The sequence below is a fragment of the Podarcis melisellensis genome (assembly GCF_964234715.1).
Source record: "Podarcis melisellensis genome assembly, chromosome: 9".
NCBI classification, from domain to species: Eukaryota; Metazoa; Chordata; class Lepidosauria; order Squamata; family Lacertidae; genus Podarcis; species Podarcis melisellensis.
The window spans coordinates 10,477,791-10,505,574 of record NC_138541.1 but is presented as its reverse complement, the minus strand read 5'-3'; the positions used below and the strand labels follow the sequence as shown (position 1 = coordinate 10,505,574).

Sequence of the window (27,784 nt, the reverse complement as noted above, 5' to 3'; positions counted from 1 at the left end):
TGCAAGTTGGCCTTTGTGCAAATCGGTTCTCTGGGTTTTTGGCTTATGAAGTTGCTGGACTGTTAAGATCTTCTGCAGATGCCTATCTTAAAAGTCCCTTGCTGCAGTCACTTAGGGCAGGGATGGGGAGCCTTTGTCCTCCAGATGTTGCTAAAACAGAACTCCCATCAACCCCAGCCGCCATTGCAAGTGGTCAGCAACATCTGGAAGACCACACCCTCCACACCCTGACCTATGGCCATTTTAAAAACTCTTGTCTCTACAAGATTAATTTGGTGTATAAAGATTTCTCTCAACGAACTTTGTGGAGATGGAAAATTTTGTCTTGCAATGTTGTTGTGCTGGAATTGTCGAGCCCAATTCAAAGTGTTGGTGCTGACCATTCAAGCCGCGGTCCAGTATACCTGAAGGAGCGTCTCCACCCCCATCGTTCAGCCCAGACACTGAGGTCCAGTTCTGAGGGCCTTCTGGCGGTTCCCTCATTGCGAGAAGTGAGCTTACAGGGAACCAGGCAGAGGGCCTTCTCGGTGGTGGCGCCCGCCCTGTGGAACGCCCTCCCATCAGATGTCAAAGAAATAAACAACCATTTGACATTTAGAAGACACTTGAAGGCAGCCCTGTTTAGGGAAGTTTTTAATGACCGATTTTTAATCGTTTTTAAAAGATTAAAAATATATGTTTTAATATATTTTTAATCTTTGGTTGGAAGCCGCCCAGAGTGGCTGGCGGAGTAGAAATAATAAATTATTATTACAGTGGTATCTCGGGTTAAGAACTTAATTCGTTCCGGAGGTCCGTTCTTAACCTGAAACTGTTCTTAATCTGAAGCACCACTTTAGCTAATGGGGCCTCCCGCTGCCGCCGCCGCACAATTTCTGTTCTCATCCTGAAGCAAAGTTCTTAACCCGAGGTACTATTTCTGGGTTAGTGGAGTCTGTAACCTGAAGCATCTGTAACCTGAAGTGTCTGTAACCCGAGGTACCACTGTCCTATTATTATTAGTTTGTTTCCAGTGCCGACTTTCATCATTTTGTGCTTGCCTGAAAGCAGGCAGAGAGAACGCCGTTTAGATCCTACAGGTGCACCCTGGCTATTTGTGAATCTCACAATTGCAAGCTTTGTCAGCAGCTTGACCAAAGAGCTGGCCAACTTCCTAGGCGTCCGATTTCGCAACCTGGCAGAAGCTTTTCCAAGCTGAACGTGCTTTCCCACGGACCTCGGCCTGCAGCCATGGGTTCCTTTTAACCAGAGTATATTTATTGCAGTGGGGGAAGGGAGGCAGGCAGTGCATGTGGTGAACAACTGCTGGGGGGCATGGATGGGGGTACGGCGAGCGGCAAGCAGGCGACCTGGATGGCCCTCTCATCATGGATGCTTTAGTTGAGATTCCTGCACTGCACGGGGTTGGACTAAATGACCCCTGGGGTCCCTTCCAAGCAGGGTAGATAAAAATCAAATAATAAGATTTTTTCAATTTCAAATTGGATTTTTAAAATAAAATGCTTTTGTAGGAAAAACCTTTCTGAAGATACTTTTTCTATTTAAGTTACATTATAGTCCAAAGGCTATTCATCAGGAAATAAGGATTTGTTTTTCATGTGAGCTAAAACTCAGTCTAAGTAACCACATCAGTTAACAAACATGGATACATATTCTATAATGTTATTGTTTTAGTTAAATAAATTGTTTAAATTGTTATTAAGGCCATGATTATTTTTCTCCTTCCAATAAAGTACAGCAGAAAAGTTGTCCAAATATAAACAGTTAACTTTTTAAACCTCACAATAATTTAATAATTATCTGTCTTATGTTTTTTCCTAATAGTGTAACCAAATCAGTAATTTTTGATTTAACTGTAAAAACTACTGTGAACATTTATTATTCCAAAAATGAAACCTTCCCCTGGTTGTAAATATTAAGATTATACCAGCAAGAACGAGTCTTTCTGTAAATAATAATAATAATAATAATAATAATAATAATAATAATAATATAATATCAAGTCTTACTGACTAGTGATTTAAATCATGATTTGAATCGATTTGATTTAAATCAAATCCACCCTGCTTCCAACTCTACAGTTCCATGATTCCGTGACAGCTGAGTTACTGTTGCTTATAGAGAAGGAGAGGGACGAGGCATTGGGGAAGTCAGTGTAGTGCAGACACATTGGCAGAGCTGTTCCAGCATTCCTGCCGGCGTGTTTGCTCTGCGCCCAGCTCCCCCCAACCCTCTGCGTCCCAGCAAGCAGCAGTGACTTCGCTGCTGGGAGGTCAGGTGAGCACCACCACCTGGAGTCTGGGGGCCAGTTTTAAGCTGACTTCCTGAACAAACCCAAACAGTTGGTTTTATACGACTTAAATTTGCGATCGGGAGCCAGTGCCCTCTCCGTTGTGGCTGGACTGCAGTTCCCATCAACCCCGGAAAAGGGCCACAGGGCACAATGGGTCACTGCGTCTGGCTGTTAACCAGAAGGCCGGTGGTTCGAACCCAACCATGGGATGACAATGGACAGGATTCCTGCCTTCCAGGGGTTGGACCCGATGACCCTTGGTGTCCCTTCCAACTTTCCAATTCTGTGATATTTAAGTTCTCCAGCCCTGTTGGAAAACCTAAGGACACAGACTTGTTGAAACACTCTGCTAAGGTGTTTTTAAGCCAGAAAGTATATCTGTCCAAAGTTCACTTAGTTCGGGGAATGGTGCTGATATGTGGAAAAACAGGAATCCTGTATCAATGTCTCCCACCCCTTCTGTTACTATAAAGGAATGTCTAGGGGTGATGGATGTAAAAGTCCTATTTCAGATGTAACAAGTGTAGAGTAAGGCTGGTACAATGTTGAGAAACTCCAGGGCTCGCAAAGTGGAATCGGAAACCGTGGCTTGAAGTGGGTGTGCAAACCATGGTTTGCGCTACAGATGGTTTGTTGCAAACCACAGTTCACGGCCGCCGTTTCCTCTCCAGACGCCGGCACGTAGTGGAGGAGACAGGAGCAGGTGCAGAAAGTGTGGAGAGAACGTAGAAACTACCGATGAAACTACACCTGAAAGCAGACACACACCTTCAAAACTTGATTTGCCAGTTGTCGATTTGGAAGGTTGCGCTGATTTTTTGGCACGGGGACTGAGCTGGGCCTCTTTCTAAGTCGGGGGCAAAGTCCCTCTTTGCATGTAGGGATTTAAGAGCAGAAACTCCGTTCAGCTGGAGCAAGCCGGTCTCAAAACGCTGGAAAAACAAGCTTCCTCCTTTGAACGGTTTTGCTGCCCTTCTAGAATCCTGCTTTTTTGGCCAGACCTGAAGCTCAACTCTCTCATCTCATGGAATATTCCACATGCTGACATTCGAGGCTGCGTTCCAGCTGGCTGCTCTTAGCAATTTCAGATTGACAAGGGGGGTGGCATTTTCAGGGAGGTGTGCCCGGGCTCTTAAATGCACAGAAAAAGTCTCAGTGCCAAAGCAGTATAGCGTAGCACTTGTTGCTGACCAGTCTGCAGGTACGAGGCAGAATCCAAATCTGGGCACGGCAGATTGTGTACTTAGGTGTCATAATTTCAGTTGGCTGACTTACACATTTGATGTCGGGACTTTCCACTGACAAATGCAGAAAAGCAGAGGCGAAAACAAGGCTTGGCCTTCCTTTGGACCTGTGTGCAGCAATTTAGAGCTTGCAAGACCCAGAGGCTTGCTAGCCTGGGCTTCCCCATTCATTTCAATGGAAGATCCAGCACTGCCCAGGTATCCTTTTGCATTTACTGAATGGTCACATCCTCTGGATTCCCTCCCCCCCCCCCACTTTACTATGTTTGCTAGCTGTTTTTCTACTTAAAAGCACCTCAGCTGACATGAATGAAATGTACAGTAAACGATGCATCATTTTAAAAAAACACTTTTTAAAAAAACAAAACAAAAACTCCACCGAAACCTTGGGAAGAGCCATGGATAGCTTAGTGATAGAGCACCTGAATTGCATGCAGAAATTTGGGTTACTGGAATGCATTGCATGTGAGCCAGAAACCAGAGCTTTTGTAATAAGTTTGGCTACTTATTGGGGTGCCCAAACCACGTGCCCATTGCATCTCTTAAAAGAATTCAAGGTTTTGCAGACAGCTTACCCAAAGATGTGCCTTCTCCCTATTTGACGACCTTCGTTGGCTGTTCAAGACGTGCTGATACAACCAGACCTTCTGTTTTTAGTTCCAAAAATCGGTGTCGATGGTTTTACGTTGCCTGGCTCACCTGTTGTGTTTCGCGATAGATTTGATTGATATTCTGACTTGCCTTTTGTTTCTGTATTTGCCTGTACGCCGCTTTGTAGAATAATAAGAGGAGGTATAAAATGCACAAGTAAACTATTTGCAGATGCAGCTCTCAATAGTTCAAATATTGTTAAAACTGTTGGGAGTCAGAAACCTTTGCCGACTTGCTGCGAGTCATCCAGAAATCTACCAGTAGGACCAGATCAACGATTTTGGCCCACCAGTAACTTTCTGCTATGTTCTTTTTCCTTTGCAGGTAGCTGTATCCAGTTGGGTGGCCGGCAGTCCCTCGGGGTACCATGAAGTTTTCAGGACCCCTGGAGAGCCAGAGGTTGAGTCTCCTTCTGGAGACGGCAATCTCTAGGGAAGCTCAGATATGGAAAGTGCACCTGCGCAGAATTCAGCCCAGTCAGGTAAAGTTGAGTGGGTTGATTTGTCGGTTTAGCGCAGGGTTTTCCAAACCGATGTGAGTTCACTGACCCCCTTCATGAGCTTGCAAAGTTGTCCTCAGTCCCAGTGCAAACTCACAGGCATTGGAAGTCAAATAAAGTTAAGAAATACCTATATATAAGCAACACTTCTTAATCATTGATCGCCATTACTTAGAAATCCTGAAATGTAAAAAATACGGACTATCGTTGTACGGTGGAGTCATCTTATTAAATGCAGAGGTTCCTTGCTGGGAGGGGAGGTTCATTCTGTTTTTCTGAAGCTCATAGTTCCTTATTAATTTGTTCACACTACACCTGAAGGAGCGTCTCCACCCCCATCGCTCAGCCCTGACACTTGAAGTCCACCTCCAAGGGTCTTCTGGTGGTTCCCTCCCTGCGAGAAGTGAGGTTACAGGGAACCAGGCAGAGGGCCTTCTTGGTGGCAGCGCCAGCCCTGTGGAACACCCTCCCACCAGATGTCAAGGAAATAAACAACTATCTGACTTTTAGAAGACATCTGAAGGCAGCCCTGTTTAGGGAAGTTTTTAATGTTTGATGTTTTATTGTATTTTTAATACAGTCGTACCTTGGAAGCCGAATGGAATATGTTCTGGAAGTCTATTCGACTTCCAAAATGTTTGACTTCCAAGGCACGTCTTCTGATTGGCTGCAGGAGCTTCCTTCAGCCAATCGGAAGTCCTGCCAGATGTTCGGCTTCCAAAAGAACGTTCACAAACTGGAACACTCACTTCTGGGTTTGCGGCGTTTGGGAGCCAAAATGTTTGACTGCTAAGGTGTTCGTTAACCAAGGTACGACTGTATTTTGTTGGAAGCCACCCAGAGTGGGTGGGGTATAAATTCTTCTTCTTCTTCTTCTTCTTCTTCTTCTTCTTCTTCTTCTTCTTCTTCTTCTTCTTCTTCTTCTTCTAAATTCTTCTTCTTCTTCTTCTTCTTCTGATATCAGAAATCTTCAGGAGCCACCCCACATTTTTCAAGAGACTGGGGATGGCCTTTAACATTGCTTCTTTTCAAGTAGCTCCACCCATTCAATCAAGAGGTCCATTTATTTATATTGAGGTGGGACCGTGACGTTTAATTCATCCTCATGAGTAATGCTTTGTTTGGGGAACGGATGCACAGCGCTTTAAAGAACAGGCTGTCCTGTACGGCTACAGTTGTTAAAACATTCCTGCAAGGAGCACACATGTGGAACAGCCTAATTGATGTTGACTCCCATATTTATTGGATTACTAAAATTCACACTTAAGGAGTTGACCGCTGCTGGGCAACAGTTTTGGAAAATGCCTTACACTCGATTTCTGTGGCTGCCTAAAGGCTCCTGGTATTTTGCAGAACAGCAGGAATTTAGATTTGCGCAATTAAAGTAGATTAAGGTGACCCTACCGCAATGAATCCACTTTTTCCCCTGATACGAGAGTCCATGAAAACGTCTTGGGAGAACATGGCTTGCCAAAGGCTCCGTTGACTTAGTAAGATTTGCCCTAAGGCTCAGGAGACGCCTGCAACATACATTTAAGATACTCGTCTACTGCTCCAAACAGTCATGGTTTCACCCCAAGAATGCTGGAAACTGTAGTTTGTTCAGGCTGCTTGGGAGTTCTTAGGATACCTCTGTTCTTCCCCTCTCCTTCCCTGAGCAGCAGTTCCCAGAGTTCTCTGTGAGGAGATCTGGAGTCTCAGCACCCCCAGCAAACTACAGTTCCCAGGATTTTTTTTTTCTGCGGAACGTCATGACGGTTCAATGTATTTTTAAACGCATAGTGCAGGAGGGGCCAAAATTTGATGAGAGCATCTGGAGGAAGACTTAGGATGAGGCACGATAAGGTGTTGTTGGCAACAGCTGGATCTGTTCGTTGCTTTAGGCCTTGTGGCGAAGAGCATCATGATAGATTGTTGTTTAGTCATTTAGTCGTGTCCGACTCTTCGTGACCCCATGGACCAGAGCACGCCAGGCACTCCTGTCTTCCACTGCCTCCCACAGTTTGGTCAAACTCATGTTCGTAGCTTCGAGAACACTGTCCAACCATCTCGTCCTCTGTCGTCCCCTTCTCCTTGTGCCCTCCATCTTTCCCAACATCAGAGTCTTTTCTAGGGAGTCTTCTCTTCTCATGAGGTGGCCAAAGTATTGGAGTCTCAGCTTCAGGATTTGTCCTTCCAATGAGCACTCAAGGCTGATTTCCTTAAGAATGGATTGGTTTTATCTTCTTGCAGTCCATGGTGGGACTCTCAAGAGTCTCCTCCAGCACCATAATTCAAAAGCATCAATTCTTCGGTGATCAGTCTTCTTTATGGTCCAGCTATCACTTCCATACATCACTACTGGGGAAACCTTAGCTTTAACTATACGGACCTTTGTTGGCAAGGTGATGTCTCTGCTTTTTAAGATGCCATGATAGATTATTCACTATATTAAATCTGTGGTGTGGCTGTGGCCTTGCATAGCTCAGTCCCATAACCACTGCATTGTAGGAGCTGTCAGAGATTTGCAATGGGAGGAGCGTGTTTCCATTCGCCCACATGGTATCTATGGCAACCGAGGGATGCTTTCATCTGTGTTCCAGCGGCAGTACATAGGTTTAATTATTATGGTTTTGCATCCCAACCTATAGGCATTTTGCTGGCATGGGTTCCGCGTCAAGCACTTTAAATTGTTGCTGGGACAGATTGTCCCTTTCAAAAATTATGTTGAGCCGGTCGTTGTCAAGCCACAGGGCCAAGCTTGTTCGTTCCCAGCTTTTGCAGAACAGAATCCTTTGTGGTTTCATATTTGCGTTCAGGTCAATTAGTTTGGGATTGCCGTTGGCTAGCTGTCAGGCATTAAAAACAAAACAAAACCAAACGCATGTGGGTGTGACTAAGGTAAAGGGACCCCTGACCATTAGGTCCAGTCGTGGCCGACTCTGGGGTTGCGGTGCTCATCTCTCTTTACTGGCCAAGGGAGCCGGCATACAGCTTCCGGGTCATGTGGCCAGCATGACTAAGCCGCTTCTGGAGAACCAGAGCAGCGCACGGAAATGTCATTTTTACCTTCCCACTGGAGTGGTACCTATTTATCTACTTGCACTTTGACGTGCTTTCGAACTGCTAAGTTGTCAGGAGCAGGGAACCGAGCATTGGGAGCTAACTCTGTCGCGAGATAAAGCGAGATGAGCGCCCCAACCCCAGAGTTGGCCACGACTGGACCTAATGGTCGGGGATCCCTTTACCTTTTCCTTTAATATTGCTTTAACTGTTTATAGCAGATGGGGCTGAGTCGTGTTAAGGGAGCGGCAATGTTCAGTCTACACCGCCAGCGATAGCTCTCTAGGATCTAGTGCAGAGGACTTTCTTAGAGCGCCAACTACATGGAGGTGCAAGGATTTGAACTTTGTGCCTGATAGGTGTCTGTTGATTGTAGCTCCGTTTAAAAGAGGGGGGGGGGAGACAGATAAATCTTTATATAAGCATTTTAACGGGACACCAACTTAGGACCTGAAAGTTTCCACTTAAGTAAGTCTGCTTCCTCCTACTCACTAGGTCAGCATCTGCGCTTGGAAGCAACTTGCATTTATTTTTAACACCGTGTTTCCACTGGATTATCAGGTTCTTTCCTGCGTTAACGTTAAGTTGTTTGGGATTGATTCAGACTGGGCTTTTAGAAGCTGAAATTCTGATAAATTGCTTTGAGCCAAATACGTAATGTAAGGTCGTTTTTTTTTAAAGGACACATTTTAAAGTGGTTAGGATTCCTGAGTTCATTTCATGGGGGGCTGGGGGGGGGACAGTGGGGGCCTGAGGCAAAAAAAATACCAAATATGTCACCACAGATAAATATATTTGAGTGTTTGTCAATCCTGGGTTTATTGCAGTGATATAAAATCATTCGTTTTGGAATTGGCACGCATGAAGAATATATCACAAGGGACTCTGGACTTTTCTGTTGAAACAAGGCACTTCAGCTTAGTGCTAGATACAGATTTTTTATTTTCCCAGTCAAAGGTCAACAGTCTCCTAACTAACTAATCTGAAGATACCATATTTATTAACACGCTCTCAGTTCATTGCACTAGGAAACTGTGTCCTGTTAACACTGTGCTTACTGCTGCAAATGTCCCGATCATTGACAGGGCATTTGCAAGGCTGTGCCTGCTGTAAAAGTAAAATTCTCTGCCCAAGGTGACTTTAAAATTCTGCAATAAAAAAGCTGGCTTCTGGCCTGTGCACTTAAAAGTAGCATGCAAATAGCTTAAACCTTTGCATGTTTTCAGTGGTACCAGCTTGAAGGTAATTGTCTCAGGTGGCAATCCTATACACATAAGAATATAAGATTAGCGCGGTGGATCAGGCCAATTGACCATTTGGTCATAGAATCATAGAATTGTAGAACTGGAAAGGAATCTCAGCTAAAGCATCCCTGACAGATGGCCATCCAACCATTGCTTAAAAGCTTCCAAGGAAGGAGAGTCCACCATCTCCCAAGGGAGACCGTTCCACTGTCAAACAGCTCTTACTGTCAAAAAGTTCTTCCTGATGTTGAGTCAGAATCTCCTTGCTTGCAACATGAAGCCATTGGTTCGGGTCCTACCCTCCAGAGCAGGAGAAAACAAGCTTGCTCCATCTTCCATGTAATAGCCCTTTAGATATTTGAAGATGACTATCATATCAAAGGCCTGGAAACGATGCCTTATGAGGAACGGCTAAGGGAGCTGGGCATGTTTAGCCTGGAGAAGAGGAGGTTAAGGGGTGATATGATAGCCATGTTCAAATATATAAAAGGATGTCACATAGAGGAGGGAGAAAGGTTGTTTTCTGCTGCTCCAGAGAAGCGGACACGGAGCAGTGGATCCAAACTACAAGAAAGAAGATTCCACCTAAACATTAGGAAGAACTTCCTGACAGTAAGAGCTGTTTGACAGTGGAATTTGCTGTCAAGGAGTGTGGTGGAGTCTCCTTCTTTGGAGGTCTTTATGCAGAGGCTTGACAACCATATGTCAGGAGTGCTGTGATGGTGTTTCCTGCTTGGCAGGGGGTTGGACTCGATGGCCCTTGTGGTCTCTTCCAACTCTATGATTCTATGATCTCCTCTTTTCCAGGCTAAACATACTTAGCTCCTTCAACTGTTCCTCATAAGGCTTGGTTTCCAGACCCTTGATCAACATGGTCGCCCTGCTCTGCACACGTTCTAGCTTGTTAATATCCTTCTTAGGTTGTGGCGCCTAGAACTGGACCTGTCCTCTAGAGGAGGAGAAAACAAGCTTGCTCCATCTTCCATGTGACAGCCCTGTAGATATTTGAAGATGGTTATCCTATCTCCCCTCAGTCTCCTCTTTTCCAGGCTCAACCATTTCTCATAAAGTTTGGTTCCCCAGACCTTTGATTATCTTGGTTGCTTTCCTCTGCACATGTTCCTGCTTGTCAATATCTTTCTGAAATTGTGGCATCCAGAACTGTGCACACTACTTCAGACAGATGCCAGCAACAGTTGTGTTCTGGTTTGAATTCCATTTCCACAGAATTCAGTTTGTAATAACTACGAAATGTAGTGTAAGGAAGTTAAGCAAGCGATCAAAAGACAAGTGAAAATCAATACAAATTATTTAATGCGGTGGATGGGCTACTGCCCATCTTCAAACACAAATCCACAGACACACCGTTCAGGACCACCTGAATGAAACTCGTTCACCACAAGTGCAAGCAAATCACTTTCCCAGAACATACTTCTACAGTGGTACCTCTGGTTGCGGACAGGATCCGTTCTGGTGGTCCAGTTGTTTCCCCTGGTTTCCGCAAGCTGAGGACCGCTTCTGTGCGTGCGTGTGCAGTGAAACCCAGTAAAATACTTCCGGGTTTACCGCTTTTGTGTCCTGAAGTTTACGTAACCAGAGGGTTACGTAACCGAAGCTACCACTGTATTCGGTATGTGTGGAAAATCCCAAGACCTAAACAAGAAAGATAGAAAGAGAATTCTAACCGGTTGCCTGGAGGAGATCTTGACTTGCCATTGGTGACCAGGTGTCCGTGTGTTGTACAGTGGTACCTCGGGTTACATACGCTTCAGGTTACATACGCTTCAGGTTACAGACTCCGCTAACCCAGAAATAGTACCTCGGGTTAAGAACTTTGCTCCAGGATGAGAACAGAAATCGTGCTACGGTGGCATGGCGGCAGCAGGAGGCCCCATTAGCTAAAGTGGTGCTTCAGGTTAAGAACAGTTTCAGGTTAAGAACGGACCTCCGGAACGAATAAAGTAGTTAACCCGAGGGGCCACTGTATTGTTTTTATTTGCAAGCCTGCATTAGACACAGTGGACGCTCGAGTTGTGAACGCGATCCGATGCACGTTTGCAACCTGCAGCGTTCGCAACCCGCAGCGCCACATCTGTGCACGCGCGGGTTGAGATTCGGCACTTCTGCACATGCACAAAGCGTGATTTAGCGCTTCTGAGCATGCGCGACCCCCGAAACCTGGAAGTAACCTGTTCCGCTACTTCCGGGTTTCGGCGGGTCTGTAACCTGTAAAAACGCAACCGGAAGGGTCTGTAACCCGAGGTATGACTGTACTGGAGAATGAATATGGGTGATTGGGAGCTAGTTAGCCAGCCAGCCGCCTTCTCCCCTTTGGCATAGCTGTTCTTGAAGAAGCTCTCACCTTGGCTCAAGGCCCAGGCAGGTTTCCTGTGTGCTGGCATCCGGACAGCGTGCAGGGATTGCCACCAGCATAACAGACATACCACGGATTATCCTGGATTTCCGGGCCCCGCTGGTGCGGATCTAAGGAGCCTGGGTGGCAGGAAGGGCCAAGGGTCTCTGAGGCAGCTGTTAAAACGACAATCCCTGAGATGAAGGAGGACTTGCGTCGGGTTCCAACTGTTCATTTTTTTAAAAAATGGGGTAGCAATTAACACAGAGGGGGGTTAGTACAGGAAGTGGGGTACCCAGGCTGCGGAACTGCTGGTCAGAACATCTCCCTTTCTTGGTCTTAGGTGTGCGTACTTAAGGCATGTGTGGAAGCACCTATGGTTTGGAAGCCTCCTGTCTAGATTACTGTACATGGGGCTGCCTTTGAAAAGGTTTCAGAATCTGCAGCTGGTTCAGAGTCGGGCTGCAAGAGGGTCAGCTGACTGGGTGATTTGGGTGGAGGGGGTGCACAGTGAGTACGATTGGGGGCTTTTCACCCCGGGGCAATCCTGAAAACATTTTTATTTTTTTATTTTTTGCAGCTGCTGAGCCATCTGGTTTAGTGCAAACCCGGCTTTTGCCGAGAGCCAGATGGGGGCACTTGGAAATGCAAAAACGGTTTTGCAAAGTCCCGTTTCTGGATCCGTGCCACCTTTGCTATATGCTCAAGCTCATCCTTTAAGCAGCTTGAAACCCTTTTAACCTCCCCGCAGCCCAGACTGCACAAACCTGGTTATAGTTATGTAATCTTATGCAGGGTGAAATTCTGCTCTTCCTCAGGCTGGTGTGGTGGGTGCGTTCAGAACAGGAAATGCATAATAATCCCCTCCAAGAAAAGGGGGATAGTGTGTGTGTGTGTGTGCGCGCATATTTATAAATAATTGCTATAATTTAAATAGAAATACAGTGGTACCTCGGGTTACATACGCTTCAGGTTACATATGCTTCAGGTTACAGAAACCCAGAAATAGTGCTTCAGGTTAAGAACTTTGCTTCAGGATAAGAACAGAAATCATGCTCCAGCGGCGCAGTGGCCGCTGCGGGAGGCCCCATAGTTAAATTGGTGCTTCAGGTTAAGAACAGTTTCAGGTTAAGAATGAACCTCCGGAACGAATTAAGTACTTAACCCGAGGTACCACTGTACAATAGATTTCACCATAGCGGGGAAGGCTGTAGCTTGGGCCATAGATTAGTGGTGGAGCATCTATTCTGCCTGCCTGAAGTCCCAGCTTCATCCTCCAGCATCTCCCAAGTTGGGATGGGAATATTCCCCGTCTGAAACCCTGGAGAGCCACAGTGTCAAATGCTAAGCTAAAAGGACCAAATGGTGTGGGTTGGATTAAGGCAGCTGGCCTACGTTCCTGTGCTGACCAAGTGACCTGTGTGGTTCAGCGTTAGAAACCTAATCAGGGAAATGGCTGCATGCTCTGTTAGTATTTCATGCCTCCGGTGCAGCAGATGTGATGGGTGTAATTCATATGCCTGTCTGGGAAGAGCGTGGGAACGGAAGACAGCCTTATCTCTTTTGGACTGTACTTTTGCTTTTACTCTGTCCTGTGTTCTCTCGGAGCTGGGGATAGAGGACACCATGATTCCTTTGTCCGTACATAGCGTGTAAATAAATATGTAGTTTAGCTCTACGATGTTTCACGCTTCTTGCTGTGTTATGCGAGAAGATTAGTGTGCATATATCATTTGATATCTGTCGCTGAGGCACACTGGAGAAGAAGGGAAATGCCTTTTTCAGAGCTGTGCATATTGGAGGACGCTCAGAGTTTGGGGTGGCAGGGGCACCATCAGGGCATTTTCCAACATGCCCATGATGATGGGAGCCAGCATTGAGTTTTACTTATGGAATTCAATTATAGGTGTGCACTTGCTTTTCTGCCAGGATCTGTATACCGTACTTTTCCATGCATTATACCTGGGTGTTTTTTTTTTTACTACAAAATAAAGAAAAAAATGGGGGGGAGGGGGTCGTCTTATACATGGGTGGTGCAGAGGGGACGGGCAATTTTTTGCACCCGCAAGCAGGATCTAGTGATTGGGTGGGTGGATGGTGTCTGCTGCAAGGGCTGCTTGGATTGGCTGCTGCTTTGTCAAATGGGTGGGTTATTAGCGGATGTGGCAATCCCTGCTTTTGATTGGCTGCTGCAATTAGGCTTGTGTCGCTTGCGACTGTTAGCATTTGCCAGTTGGGTGAGTGATATTCGGTTCAGCGCACCCCCCCCCAATTTTCTTAATAGCAGTGGACATCCCCCCCCAAAAAAGCTCAACAACTCTGTGCCATCTCTCCCCATTTTCTTAAATTTGAGCCCCTCCCCAAATAGGGGGGCGTCTTATACATGGGGGCATCTTATAGACGGAAAAGTACGGTACTTGCTAATGGGTGGGGTAGCAGTCCTCCTACAGTCTCTGAATGCTTTAATATAATTTGGAATATCACAACTGTCTAAACTAATGTGCTATAAAAGAAAGATAAAAACAGGTGCTATTAAAGAAACATATAACGAAAAGCAGGCGAACAAACTTCCAGAGAAACAAATTCTGTTTGTGATGTTCTGGAATAACAAGTTTCGGGACAGTATCCAACCTTAAACTTCTTTTGCCTTACTGTAATTATGTAGGATGTTCTCTGAGAGTATATATGTATGATTAGGCGTTTGGTTTTTTTAAAATGCTCCTATGGACCCAAAGCATCCATCTCCCAAAAACAAAATTTAACCATTATCTGCATTTGTTTTGGGTGTGTGTGAGCGAGAGAGACAGGATAGGGCTTGTTTAATTGCACATTTTAATTCTGGCAGTTTATTTTAATGTTTGGATGGGTTTTTTTAATCGTGCATTTTATTTAGGCTGCGTGTGGGTGGGTCTGCATTTTTCGTAATTAGTTTTATACTTGTAAATGGACGCCATCTTGGCCATTGGGCAGCACATCAGTTAATAATAGGGGCACAACTGATGCATGTAATACTCCTGTGATCCACATCCAATGTCTTCTTCTACCTGTGCTCCTCCTCCTCCCTGCTGACATTGCGAGTCCTGCTCCAAGTAGACCCATTTGTAGTAAATGGACTTGACTAACTTGTTTTCAGTGGGCTTGCTCTTGAGTGTGACTTAGTCAGATGCAACCCTCTGTGTCATTTTGTTTTGCGATGGTATTCTGGGGGGCCGTGTTCCGGGCACCAGGTTCCTATGTTCAGTTATTTTAGCCGAGACGTTGAAAAGTTCAGATAAGGAGATACAGGATGCACTGAGGTCTCCTGGGTCCCAGGCAGGAATCGTCCCAAGCCCCAACTGGAGGTGCCAGGGATCAAACTTGGAACCTTTTGCTTGCAAAACAAAGACTCTACCACTGAACTACAGCCGTTTCCCCGAGGATCTGTGTGGATGGTACAGCTGAAAGCAGAGATATCGGGACAAGCCTGCCATGCTAACTCTTACAACTTCCTTGAGGTTCCTTCTTCCTCCCCACTAGACCTGCTCAGGTGTAGCTGATGCCTGGGTGCAGCGGGTGGCGCTGTGGTCTAAACCACTGAGCCTCTTGGGCTTGCCGATCGGAAGGTTGGCTGTTCGAATCCCCGCAACGGGGTGAGCTCCCGTTGGCTCTGTCCCAGCTCCTGCGAACCTAGCAGTTCGAAAGCATGCTAGTGCAAGTAGATAAAGAGGTACCGCTCCGGCGGGAAGGTAGACGGTGTTTCTGGGCACTCTGGTTTCCGTCACGGTGTCCCGTTGTGCCAGAAGTGGTTTAGTCCTGCTGGCCGCATGACCTGGAAAGCTGTCTGTGGACAAACACCGGCTCCCTGGGCCTGAAAAGCGAGATGAGCGCTGCAACCCCATAGTCACCTTTGACTAGACTTAACTGTCCGGGGTCCTTTACCTTTTTACCTTTGTTGTTGTTGTTTAGTTGTTTAGTCATGTCCGACTCTTCATGAGCCCATGGACCAGAGCACGCCAGGCACTTCTGTCTTCCACTGCCTCCTGCAGTTTGGTCAAACTCATGCTGGTAGCTTCAAAAACACTGTCCAACCATCTCGTCCTCTGTCCTCCTCTTCTCCTTGTGCCCTCAATCTTTCCCAACATCAGGGTCTTTCCCAGGGAGTCTTCTCTTCTCATGAGGTGGCCAAAGTATTGGAGCCTCAGCTTCACGATCTGTCCTTCCAGTGAGCACTCAGGGCTGATTTCCTTCAGAATGGAGAGGTTTGATCTTCTTGCAGTCCATGGGACTCTCAAGAGTCTCCTCCAGCACCTTAATTCTTTTTTTTAACCTTTACCTACAGTTAACCTTTCCCATGTTGAAAGGGAACCATTTCCCCTTCCTATACTAGCTCATTTATCCCTTCCTCTGACCAGGCAGGAGATCTCCCCAAACTTATGGCCGAACCAACATTGGCATCTCAAATGTTGACCTTCGTGAAACCTGCCTACATGTTTATGTGGATGGCGTCTGGTCCAAAAACCAGTACTTCTAAGGACAGGGTGTGCTGACCATTGTTCACTAGCACAAACCATGTGATTCTCTTAACATTATCTCATGGTTTGTGGGGGGTATTCAGTTGACATTACACTCTGTCCTAAGCACTTAGTTTGGACCAGGCTGTAAACTGACTTGGAGGTTGCTTTGCAGGAGTGACATGCTGTGTTCTTTAATCGTTCATTTCCTCGCCTCCATTCATGAGCTAAGGACAGTGCAGCACACTCTGTTTAGGTCACAGTCCCTGGCTGAAAGCAGTTAATATCAGACTCCACAGAGCTCTGCGTCGTATCCAGCGCCGCTGTTCTGCTGGGGCAGAAAACTTCCACTTGTGCAACTCTGGGTTGTTAAAACCACCCTGGGAATTGTGCTTTTTATTATTATGTTTATGTATTGATACTTAATTCAAAGATATACAGAAATACATACCCATTACAAAGCACCTTTTTTTATAACATACTGAGATAAAACAGCTACTTAATCTTAAAAAAGGAAGGTAGAAAATACAAAAAAGGAGAAATCTAAGGAAGGAGAAAGCCAGAGAAAAGAAAGAAAAACCTAAAGAAACAGTAAAATAAAAGGACTCTCTGCAGCTACATAAGCTACTCCTTCTTTAAGATCCAGCCATTCTGTCTTCTATAAACCAGTATTTTTTTTCAATCTTCAAATCCAGATATTACAAGTCCTTTTTTCCCTTTCACGCAAAAAGTCCGTAAGAAATTTCCACACCTAAACAAATGATTTCTATCTAATTGGACACGTCAGCTTAGCCATCTCAGCCAAGACCAGTAATTTTATCAGCCGTTCTTCCATAGGGGTAATGCCGTGTCTTTCAATCTTGGTGCATGTAGAAGTGAATCGTATATTGGAGTAGTCTTCCACAGTCCTGGGAACTTTAGTTCTGTGAGGGGGAATAGGGTTTTTTTTAACAACTCTCGGTACCCGTAACAAACCACAGCTCCCAGGGTTCTTTGGGGGAGAAACCCGGGGTGTTTTAAATTAGCATTGTAGTGCATTAGATGCATACAGTGGTACCTCAGGTTAAGTACTTAATTCGTTCCAGAAGTCCGTACTTAACCTGAAACTGTTCTTAACCTGAAGCACCACTTTAGCTAATGGGGCCTCCTGCTGCCGCCGCGCTGCTGGAGCACGATTTCTGTTCTCATCCTGAAGCAAAGTTCTTAACCTGAAGCACTATTTCTGGGTTAGCGGACTCTGTAACCTGAAGCGTATGTAACCTGAGGTACCACTGTAGTGCCGAATCCTGCTCCCTAAAACTATGTAGCCCCTACAGTGGCTGCTGCTTCCTTCTCAAGCATTCCCTTCTCTGGCCCTGCCAAGATCTCTTGGTCACAGACAGTTAAGTAAAGCACATTTGACACTCATCTGGCTGCTCCAGCCAACACTCTGGCTCTGCAGGTTCCTTAGAAATCACCTGAGGGAGCAGGACTTTTCCACAGATGCCAGGCAGCTGAATGCAAATATTCCAGAAGGCCAAGTCTTTGGGCACAAACAGAATGGGACCATGTTCACAGTGGGAAGAACTTGCATTCATAGGCTTGAAACTCCGCTCCTCCCACAGCACTGTGTAATTGCAGGAAGTGTGGGTGTAAACGGTGTAAAGGACTCAAATTTTCCACTCCCCACATCGTCGCAAACCCTGAGAGTCTCCTCCGCCCTGGCCGTAACTTTCCAGTGAAACGTTCGGGTGGTTCTTCAGCTAGAGGAGAACTTAGTCCTTCCTTAGCACCTAGTCCTTCCTTCCAAGTCAAGAGCTCAGGCAGGACAGCTGCCCTCCCAAGTGCTGCAGCCTGGTTCCTGTAGAACTACAACTCCCGTTCGGACTACAACTCCCATCAGCTCCATGGGTTTGGCCCCTTTATTGAGGCATTGAGCATGGTGTGCCCAGTGGGCCTGTCTCTCTGTACAGTCATACATCTTGTTACTTTTGCTTCATGATACGTTTTTTCAGGCTGCGACCCGGAAGTAACGGAAAGGGTTACTTCTGGGTTTCGCCACTTGCGCATAACGCAGAATGTCGTTATGCGCATGCATAGGAACGGCGAATCGCGGCCCGTGCGTGCACAGACACGGGTTATGTTTTTTACGGGTTACATTTTACCATTGCACTGTGGAGAGTGTGTTAACTTATTGTCTGTGTGTGTGGTTTGGGAGCTGCACGGCCAGGGAAAAACCAATGCTGTCCAGGGTTGTAAAGACTGCAGAGAGAATAATTGGGTGCACCCTTCCCACCTTGGATCAAATCTATGCTGTCAGGTGCCATAAGAAAGCTGCAGAGATAGCGCAGGATAGTACGCACCCCGGAAATGATCTCTTTCAGCTTCTGCCTTCTGGAAGAAGGTATAGGGTTATAAAGGCCAGGACTAGCCGCCTGAGAAACAGTTTCTACGCAAATGCAATTCTGGTTCTAAACGCAGCATAAGGAGTCTCTATAGTATATTGTATTTTCAAACGGGGTTTCAGAGTTTTTAGGGGGTTTTCAATGTTTTATGTAGTTTTTCAATCTCATTGTTCCGTATGGGACAGTGACAATAAAGATATCGTATTGTATCATATCATACCATATGTTCCCTTTCAGGTTGCGAACGGGGCTCTGGAACAGATCCCGTTCGCAACCAGAGGTACCACTGTACTGGCCCCCTTCCTTCTTGTCAAGGAGGTCATGCCCACCCATTATTTTCCATCTCCCTCTGGACCCGATTTATACAACCATGCAGAAGGAAGGCACAGAGCAGGGGGCTGTACCCCTTTGATCTTGTCATGGCTTGCATGCCGACTGCAAAGCATGGGCCCAGTTCAAAGTGCTGGTTTTGAACTATAAAGCCTTAAATAGTTTAGGAACACAATACTTCCCACCTCTCCCTGTGGGAACCAACTATGCAATTGTCATCTGAGGTCCTTTTTCGTGTGCTATTTCCATGTGAAGTCCAGAGGGCAGCAACACGAGAAAGGGCCTTTTCTGTGGTGCTCCCCGTTTGTGGAATGCTCTCCCCAGGGAGGCCCTCCTGGCACCTTCATCATACAACATTAGGTGTTTTCATTTTGCATTTCTCTATTGTGAACCGTCCTGTGATCTTCGTACGAAGGGCGGGTATACAGATTTAACAAATTAAACAATCAAATCAATACCCACCTATCCTAAATGGGGGACACGGGTGGCGCTGTGGGTTAAACCACAGAGCCTAGGACTTGTCAATCAGAAGGTCGGCAGTTCGAATCTCCGTGAAGGGGTGAGCTCCTGTTGCTCGGTCCCTGCTCCTGCCAACCTAGCAGTTCAAAAGCATGTCAGAGTACAAATAGATAAATAGGTACCACTGTGGCGGGAAGGTAAATGGCATTTCTGTGCGCTGCTCTGGTTTGCCAGAAGCGGCTTAGTCATGCTGGCCACATGACCCGGAGGGGGTCCCTTTACCTTTATCCTAAATGGGCGGTTGAGGTAGTGACTGGTTTAAGGCAAGTCATAACACAGTGACTCGCAGCAGGGTTTACGAGTGGTGGCTGTTGTGGGTATTATCACAGTGGTACAGTTAAGGCATAATAATTATTTCAGGGCCAAGCGGTCATGCAGTTACAGAGGTTCCCCTTTTGCAATCCAGGAAGGTGTTTTAGAAACCAGCTAAAGAAGAGAATAACTGGTGCTTCAGGTTTGGGGTCCGTTGTAATGGAGGTGGAAACCTGAGCTGTCTCAGAGGTGGCTGCGGAATTGGGAATCTCTCCAAAGGGCATCACACTCTGGGACAAGGAGTCCTCGAGAGCCGTGCCAAGGAATTACTTTCGTAACAATAGCGGTTGTTCTTTCAAAGAAAAGCCCAGCCATATAAGTTACCTGCTGCTTAACTGCAGTTTCCTTGGGAGACCTGAAGCTGATCCATGCTCTCGTTTTCCCCTCCTTTCTTCTGCTGACGCAGCCAGTTCTTTTCTCAGTCCCGGCTCAGAAGGGAAGCTCCTCCGGTTACCCCAGATAAATAGCAATAATGGAAGCTTTTGGACCGAAATTAATGCAAGCCGGAGGTCACAGCCTTGCCGTCAGATGAGATTTATGGAAAAGCTGGCTGGCTGCTCTGTCCCTCTGCGGGTTTTCATGGGAGCACTGTTTCTTTTTTTACAAATAACCTGTAAACCATATCTGAAATGCATTTTCTCAAGATTGCACATCTCTTGTCTTTAATGAACTTAACATGAAAACAAGTGTCAGCAAGCCTACCCAGATATATAATTTCGTTATCTTTCTTAGTTTCAAAAGGCTTTCTGATTTTTTCCGTGTTTCACTGATAATTATCTTACATAGCCTTGTTTCTTTAAAACAAGCTTTTTAACTGTGTCTTATAGATAATTTTATTAAAGCACACTGCTTAGAGAGTTTCACGACTTAGTGGGCTGTAAATCTTTCGAAATGAAATGAATAAATGGCATTTTGATTTCGGGGACGCTCCAACCAAATACTTCGTGAAAGTGCATTCTTCTTATTATTGTTATTAGTTCCTTCCTTCCTTCCTTCCTTCCTTCCTTCCTTCCTTCCTTCCTTCCTTCCTTCCTTCCTTCCTTCCTTTCTTTCTTTCTGTAAAACTTTTACATCCTCCCGCCCCCCCCCTGCTCCAGTTTGGACCACATGGGTGACTAATGACAAGAATAAACAAAAGGGCCATGCAAGATTTAAGACAAAAGTCATAAAAGTGCAACAAGAACCTACTAGCAATCAAACTGCACCCAGAAAATAATTTTTCCTTATGGTCCCAAAGCCTGGGCAAATGAAAAGGTCTTGGGCCTCCTCTTAAACATTGCTGTGGTGGGGAGAAGACCAGCTTCCGCTGGAGCGGGGAGCTTCCATAGGTGAGCTGGTGCCATTGAGAACTCCCTTCCAAAGCAATTTTAAGTCCCTTGATTTTGGAGGGAGAATTGGGCAGGAGTATCGCTCCCTCCCGCAGCGGTGTTTGAAAGACCTCAGCATTTTGACTTGTAAAAGCAGCACCCAAGTGATGTGGAGTTCAGCTCTGTCGCCCTCCACAATTTGAGGCCCTGTCCATTTCCGAACCCTTAACCTTCCAGGGATATAATAGACAACATCTGAAAGTCTTGTGAGAATCTCCACATTAATTGTTTGCTGTTTTTTCCATTCTGTGCTGGAGTTCTGTAATGTCTGGAGTTGCCTCTTGGGTAGCCTTCATATTCTGATATTATGGAGTTTTTTTCTACCTTCTTTGTAGATGTGCTGGGAGGTATTTGATGTTCTCACTGGTGTTTTGTGTTGTCTTCCCTCCCCTTGCTCTCTACAGGATGTGGGCATTACTCCAACCCAGCGGGACGAAGTGGTTCAGTGGATGGTCAAACTCAAGTTCCAGTTCCACCTTTACCCAGAAACGTTGGCCCTAGCTGTCAGTCTCTTGGACAGGTTTTTAGCTGCCGTGAAGGTAAATATTTGACCATCGGGATCTTGGGAACAATCTGTTCGAAAAAGCCATTTTGTTTTCTCCTTCTTCCATCTCCCGGACTTGGCCCCTGTGAGATCTTTTCATGCAGCAGTTTTCCTTCTGCTCAAAGACCAAATCCTTGATCTCCGTGCCCTCAGCCCTGTCTCCTATGTGGGCAAGCTGAAGCAAAAAATAAAAAATAAAAACAACCAGTTTGTGTTTAAAGGAAGAAGTTTATTGGTTTTATTTAAAGTATTTATCAACCAGGCCTTTTTTATGTCTGCAACATAAAACCAATAAACATTATCAGCTATCACAGAGTTAGACCTGCGGTAGGCAACATCTGTCCTAACTAGGAACATAGAATTGTAGAGTTGGTCGGGACCCCAAGGATAATCTAATCCAACCCCTTGTAATGCAGGGATCTCAGCTGAAGCATCCATGACAGATGGCCACCCAACTTCTGCTTAAAAACCTCCAAGGAAGGAGAGTCCACCATCTCCCAAGGGAGACCGTTCCACTGTCCATCAGCTCTTACAGTCAGAAAGTTCTTCCTGGTGTTTAGTCGGAATCTCCTTTCTTGTAATTTGAAGCCATTGGTTCGAGTCATACCCTCCAGAGTAGGAGATATTTGAAGATGGCTATCATATCTCCTCTCGGTCTCCTCTTTTCCAGACTAAACATACCCAGCTCCCTCAACTGTTCCTTTACCAACTGCACTGGCTCCCAGTGGAGTACAGGGTGAGGTTTAAGATGCTGGTTTTGACCTTTAAAGCCCTGTGTGGCCTAGGACCCACGTACCTACGAGACCGCCTCTCCTGGTATGCCCCGCGGAGGACTTTAAGGTCCACAAATGACAACATTTTGGAGGTCCCAAGTCACATGGTGGTTAGATTGGTCCCAACTAGGGCCAGGGCCTTTTCAGTACTGGCCCCGACTTGGTGGAACGCTCTGTCACAAGCGGCCAGGCGGAACAGCTCTGTCTTGCAGGCCCTTGACATCTTTCCTCAGGGCCTGCAAGACAGAGCTGTTCCGCCTGGCCTTTGGTTTGGACTCAGTCTGACCCTTATGTTTCCCTCCCCTTATGGTTTTGATCTATGGGCTATTAAAACGAGGCTGCATTTTAAATTGTTTCCCCCATTATGTTTTTATTGTAATTTTACTGGTGTTAGCTGCCCTGAGCCCGGCTCTGGCCGGGGATGATGGGTTATAAATAAAAAATTATTATTATTATTATTATTATTATTATTATTATTATTATTATTATTAGGCTTGGTTCCCAGACCCTTGATCACCTTGGTCGCCCTCTTCTGCACACATTCTAGCTTGTCAATATCCTTCTTAGATTGTGGCACCTAGAACTGGACCTGCCCTCTGGAGCAGGAGAAAACAAGCTTACCCCATCTTCCATGTGACAACCCTTTAGATATTTGAATATGGTTATCCTATCTCCTCTCAGCCTCCTCTTTTCCATTCCTCATAAGGCTTGGTTCCCCAGACTTTTGATCATCTTGGTTGCTTTCCTCTGCACACGTTCTAGCTTGTCAATATCCTTCTTAGATTGTGGCACCTAGAACTGGACCTGCCTTCTGGAGCAGGAGAAAGCAAGCTTGCTCCGTCTTCCATCTCATATCCCTTGAGATATTTGAAGGTGGCTAACATATCTCCTCTCAATCTCCTCTAACATAGCTAGCCTCCTGGTCAGCAAGCTCCCTTATACCGAGTCAGACCATTAGCTCAGTATTCTTGGCACAGAGTGGCAAGCTGCTCCTCAGTTCCAGGCAGGGATGCTGCTGGGCATTGAACAGGGCGCCTTCTGCTTGCCAGGCAGGCTTCCTGCTATTGAACCACAGCCTCTCCCCCTGCTGCTCTTGCCAGCTGGCCCTCCGGAGATGCCGCTCCTTAGCTCTTCCTCTCCTCTCTCTCCTAGGCCCGTCCAAAGTACTTGAACTGTATTGCAATCAGCTGCTTCTTCCTCGCTGCCAAGACCATTGAGGAAGATGAGGTAAGTGCAGGGGGGCCAGAGCCACCACGTTTGCATTGCGCCACCCGCTTCGGAAAGCTGTCGTGACACGCTTGCAGTCAGGGCTGCCTTGCCAAAGCAGTAGTGAGAACGGCGCGACTTTGATTGTTGTGGGCACCCTGTGGGTATAAGGATGGGGTGGCGGGTGCCTCTCCTGCATTCGCCCCACGGGGTTGTGTGGGGTTGGCACCCTGAGCCAACTGGCAGATAAAGGTTGAAGTGCCCGCTATTTCTTGTGCTGCCTTCAGATGTCTTCTAAAAGTCTGATAGTTGTTTATTTCCTTGACATCTGATGGGAGAGCGTTCCACAGAGCAGGCGCCACCACCGAGTAGGCCCTCTGCCTGGTTCCCTGTAACCTTACTTCTTGCAATGAGGGAACCGCCAGAAGGCCCTCGGCATTGGACCTCAGTGTCCGGGCAGAATGATGGGGGTGGAGACGCTCCTTCAGGTATATTGGACTGAGGCCGTTTAGGGCTTTAAAGCTCAGCACCGAACTTTGAATTGTGCTCGGAAACATCCAGCCCCCTAAAATGCAGTGTGGGACTTCACTCAGTGTGGGACTTTTACCCATGACCTTGAAATTAAAGAGCCTCATGCTTTACTGACTACCAGGAAAACAGAATGCCCGCCAGCAAAACGGTTTGAGGGAAACGGGCGTTTTCTGCGATTGCTCCCCGCTTGCGGAATGCTTCTCTCAGAGATGCTCACCTGGAGCCATCATTACATATCTTTAGGCAAAAACATTCCTCTTTACCCAGGCCTTTGGCTATTAAATAATCTATGGCCTGTTAAAGCTGGTGGGGGGGGCTGTTATTATGATTACTGTTATCATGTCCATTACTCCCCCCCCCAAAAAAAAATATTGGTTTTCCACATTTATGACAAAAAAAGACATTACAAAACACACAACAAAGAAAAACACTTTACAATACAGTAGACTAAACACAAAAAAGAATTATTTCTTCAGATATCTAACTCTCATAACATTAATGACTGACTTCCTCACATCCCCTCTAACTGAATCTCATTATAACACCTGTTTGGCAGTTCTCCAAATTCATATTTCTAATAGTATTGACTCCTAACATTTACTAAGCTCTTCTCCTATATTAATATTCTAATCCTTAATATTTACTAACACATATTCTTAATCTACCCCTAAGCCTATTTATTACTTCCAAGAGTTTTCTAATTATCTGATATTGCAGTATTTAGCTAAATATTCTTTAAATTTCTTCCAATCCTCTTGTGTCGCCTCTTCTTCCTGGTTGCGAATTCTTCCAGTCAGGTCGGCAGGCTCCAAAAAAAATCCACCATGTCCATTAGTATGCTTTTTACTGCGTTTTTGTTTTTACGCTCTGCAAAATGTGTTCTTAATATTGTACACCGTCCTGGGATCTTTATTTTTTTTTTATAAGATATTTATTCAAGATTTTCTTAATACAATATAAAAAACAAACAAAATGACATATAACTTTACAATAACCATACTTTCTTCACTTCATTGGACTTCCTCACGTCTCTCGTTCCAAGTTTATCAAACTTTATCCAGCAATTTATCACCTTGTTTCAATTTTTATTTTATAACTTTCAGATATTATGTCCCAAATATTAAATAATTTTACCCCAATCTTAAAGGCTTAATTTTAACATATTATTTAACCAAAGTTTAACTTTTCATATATTTTCACTTATCTTCATATTCCTTTCGACTAATTTAATGGTGCCATATTATTTATAATCTTGCATCTTTCTCAACACTCATACAGTTTACAATATTTTTGTAAATAGTCCTTAAATTTCTTCCAGTCCTCCTCCACGACCTCTTCTCCCAGGTCTCGGATTCTGCCGCCGTCCTGGGATCTTTAAAAGGGTGGGAGATAAAAGGGTGATGATTGCTCTTCCCAGATCACCCAGTGTGCTTCTTGACTGAGCACAGGTTTGGATCTGCGGCTTGCAGCCTGCCTCATAGCAACTGTTTTCTTTCTGCTCTGACTTCTGCAGAGGGTTCCGGTACTGAAAGTCTTGGCCAGGGACAGCTTTTGTGGCTGTTCCCCAGCGGAGATCCGCAGGATGGAGAAGATCATTCTGGACAAGTTGAACTGGGATTTGCACATAGCCACACCCCTGGACTTCCTTCATATTGTAAGCACATCAAAGGCCTTTTGGGGTGCGGGGAGAGAGAAAAGAGTGGCAAGCTTTTGGTGGGGTTGGGTGGAAAAAGGGACAACTCTACCCAGCGTGCAGGAACTGGGGAGGTATATTCCTTTATGCCAGGCCACTCTTTCAAGTGTTGTTGTTTCCAAGAAAAGCCTTTAGGACGGAGCGAATCAGAATTAAAACTTGAATTGCATCAGTAGTCAGGGGCCATCGCTGTGTGTTTTCCACAACGCCACCATGCAAATGCAGCACAGAATTCGCTGTCGTTTTTAAAGGCTTTCTAATTCTGAAGGCTTTGAAGCCGGGTGAGAAAACGTGTAGGTTTGCCTGGGAGGATTTGCTGACATCCGACGCAGGTGGCGCTGTGGTCTAAACCACTGAGCCTCTTGGGCTTGCCGATCAGAAGGTCGGCGGTTCGAATCCCCGTGACGGGGTGAGCACCCGTTGCTCTGCCCCAGCTCCTGCCAACCTAATAGTTTGAAAGCATACCAGTGCAAGTAGATAAATAGGTATCCATGTGGCGGGAAGGTAAATGGCGTTTTTGTGCACTCTGGTTTCCGTCCCGGTGTCCTGTTGTGCCAGAAGTGGTTTAGTCATGCTGGCCACATGACCTGGAAAGCTGTCTGTGAACAAACACTGGCTCCCTTGGCCTGAAGCGAGATGAGCACCACAAGCCCATAGCTGCCTTCGACTGGACTTAACCATCTGGGGTCCTTTACCTAGAGAGGTGGTGAGATCTCTGTCACTGGATGAACACCGAGGATGTTCTAACTCTGAATTTCCAGAATGATGCCCTTCAAATTGGTTTCAAAGCCATTTAACCCCAGCCACCGCAATGCGAGTTACCAGTGTGTGTGGCTTTAAAACAGCATTAGACAAATTGGCGGAGGAGACGGCTATCTATGCTGTTGTGCTCAAATCCTGCTTGCAGGTTTTCCGTGGGCATCTGATTGGCCATGGTGAGAACAGGATGTTTTTAGGCTCTTTAATAATAATGATGATGATGATGATGATTTATTTATACCCTGCCATCTGGCTGGGTTTCCCGAGCCACTCTGGGCGGATTCCAACAGAACACTAAAATACAATAACCTATTAAACATTAGAAGCTTCCCTAAACGGGGCTGCCTTCAGATGTCTTCTAAATGTCTGGTAGTTGTTTTTCTCTTTGACATCTGGTGGGAGGGCATTTCACAGGGAGGGCGCCACTACCGAGAAGGCCCTCTGCCTGGTTCCCTGTAACTTGGCTTCTCGCAGCGAGGGAACTGCCAGAAGGCCCTCGGCGCTGGACCTCAGTGTCCGGGCAGAACGGTGGGGGTGGAGATGCTCCTTCAGGTCTGTTGGCACTTTTGTGTGTTGGCGCTAGTAATCTCTAGCAGGGAACTGGCACTGCCTTCCCCAAACTGCCTTTCCTCTGGTTTTAAGCTGAATTGGTGCCCTCAGGGCAGCCGTTCCTTAAGCCGTCTTAGTTATGCTGCCCTTTCTCTCCCAAGTTCCACGCGGTGGCCTTATCCACCCGGCCTCAGCTGCTGACCACCTTGCCCAAGATGAACCCGTCTCAGCATGTGGCTCTTCTCACCAAGCAGCTGCTCCACTGCCTGGCCTGCTACCAGCTGCTCCAGTTCAAGGGGTCCATGCTGGCCTTGGCCATCGTCAGCCTGGAAGTGGAGAAACTCATCCCTGACTGGCTAGCCCTCATCATCGAGCTGCTCCAGAAGGCACAGGTAGGCCTGGCGCCATGAGGGAGCAAGAGCCCTGAGGCCTCGTTGAGAATGACAAGCCTTGCCTTTTCCTTCCTTCCTTCCTTCCTTCCTTCCTTCCTTCCTTCCTTCCTTCCTTCCTTCCTTCCTTCCTTCCTTCCCCGGGACCTCTAGGGTGTTACTATTTATGTACCTTGGGACACGGGTGGCGCTGTGGATTAAACCACAGAGCCTAGGAATTGCTGATCAGAAGGTTGGCGGTTCGAATCCCGGCAACGGGGTGAGCTCCTGTTGCTCAGTCCCTGCTCCTGCCAACCTAGCAGTTCAAAAGCACGTCAAAGTGCAAGTAGATAAATAGGTACCGCTCCGGCGGGAAGGTAAACAGTGTTTCCGTATGCCACTCTGGTTCGCCAGAAGCGGCTTAGTCATGCTGGCCACACGACCCGGAAGCTGTACGCCAGCTCCCTCGGCCAATAAAGCGAGATGAGCGCCGCAACCCCAGAGTCGGTCACGACTGGACCTAATGGTCAGGGGTCCCTTTACCTTTATGTATGTACCTTAAGGTCCTCCACGGGGCATACCGGGAGAGGCGGTCCCGTAGTTACAAGGCTCCTAGGCCGTGAACTGTTGGGC

General features: G+C 46.3%; 1 protein-coding gene across 2 annotated transcripts in view; it reads left to right on the top strand.

The window, feature by feature from the left end:
• The window catches only part of CCNI (cyclin I), a 54,361-nt gene that overhangs the window by 24,577 nt on the left and 2,000 nt on the right, over positions 1 to 27,784 (top strand). For both annotated transcript variants that reach the window (XM_081925220.1, XM_081925221.1), the window contains exons 2-6: positions 4,513 to 4,669; positions 21,133 to 21,267; positions 23,198 to 23,272; positions 25,296 to 25,436; positions 26,945 to 27,175. In XM_081925220.1, coding sequence (XP_081781346.1) covers positions 4,556 to 4,669; positions 21,133 to 21,267; positions 23,198 to 23,272; positions 25,296 to 25,436; positions 26,945 to 27,175 — 696 coding nt within the window. In that variant the 5' untranslated portion in view covers positions 4,513 to 4,555. The remainder of the gene's footprint in view (positions 1 to 4,512; positions 4,670 to 21,132; positions 21,268 to 23,197; positions 23,273 to 25,295; positions 25,437 to 26,944; positions 27,176 to 27,784) is intronic.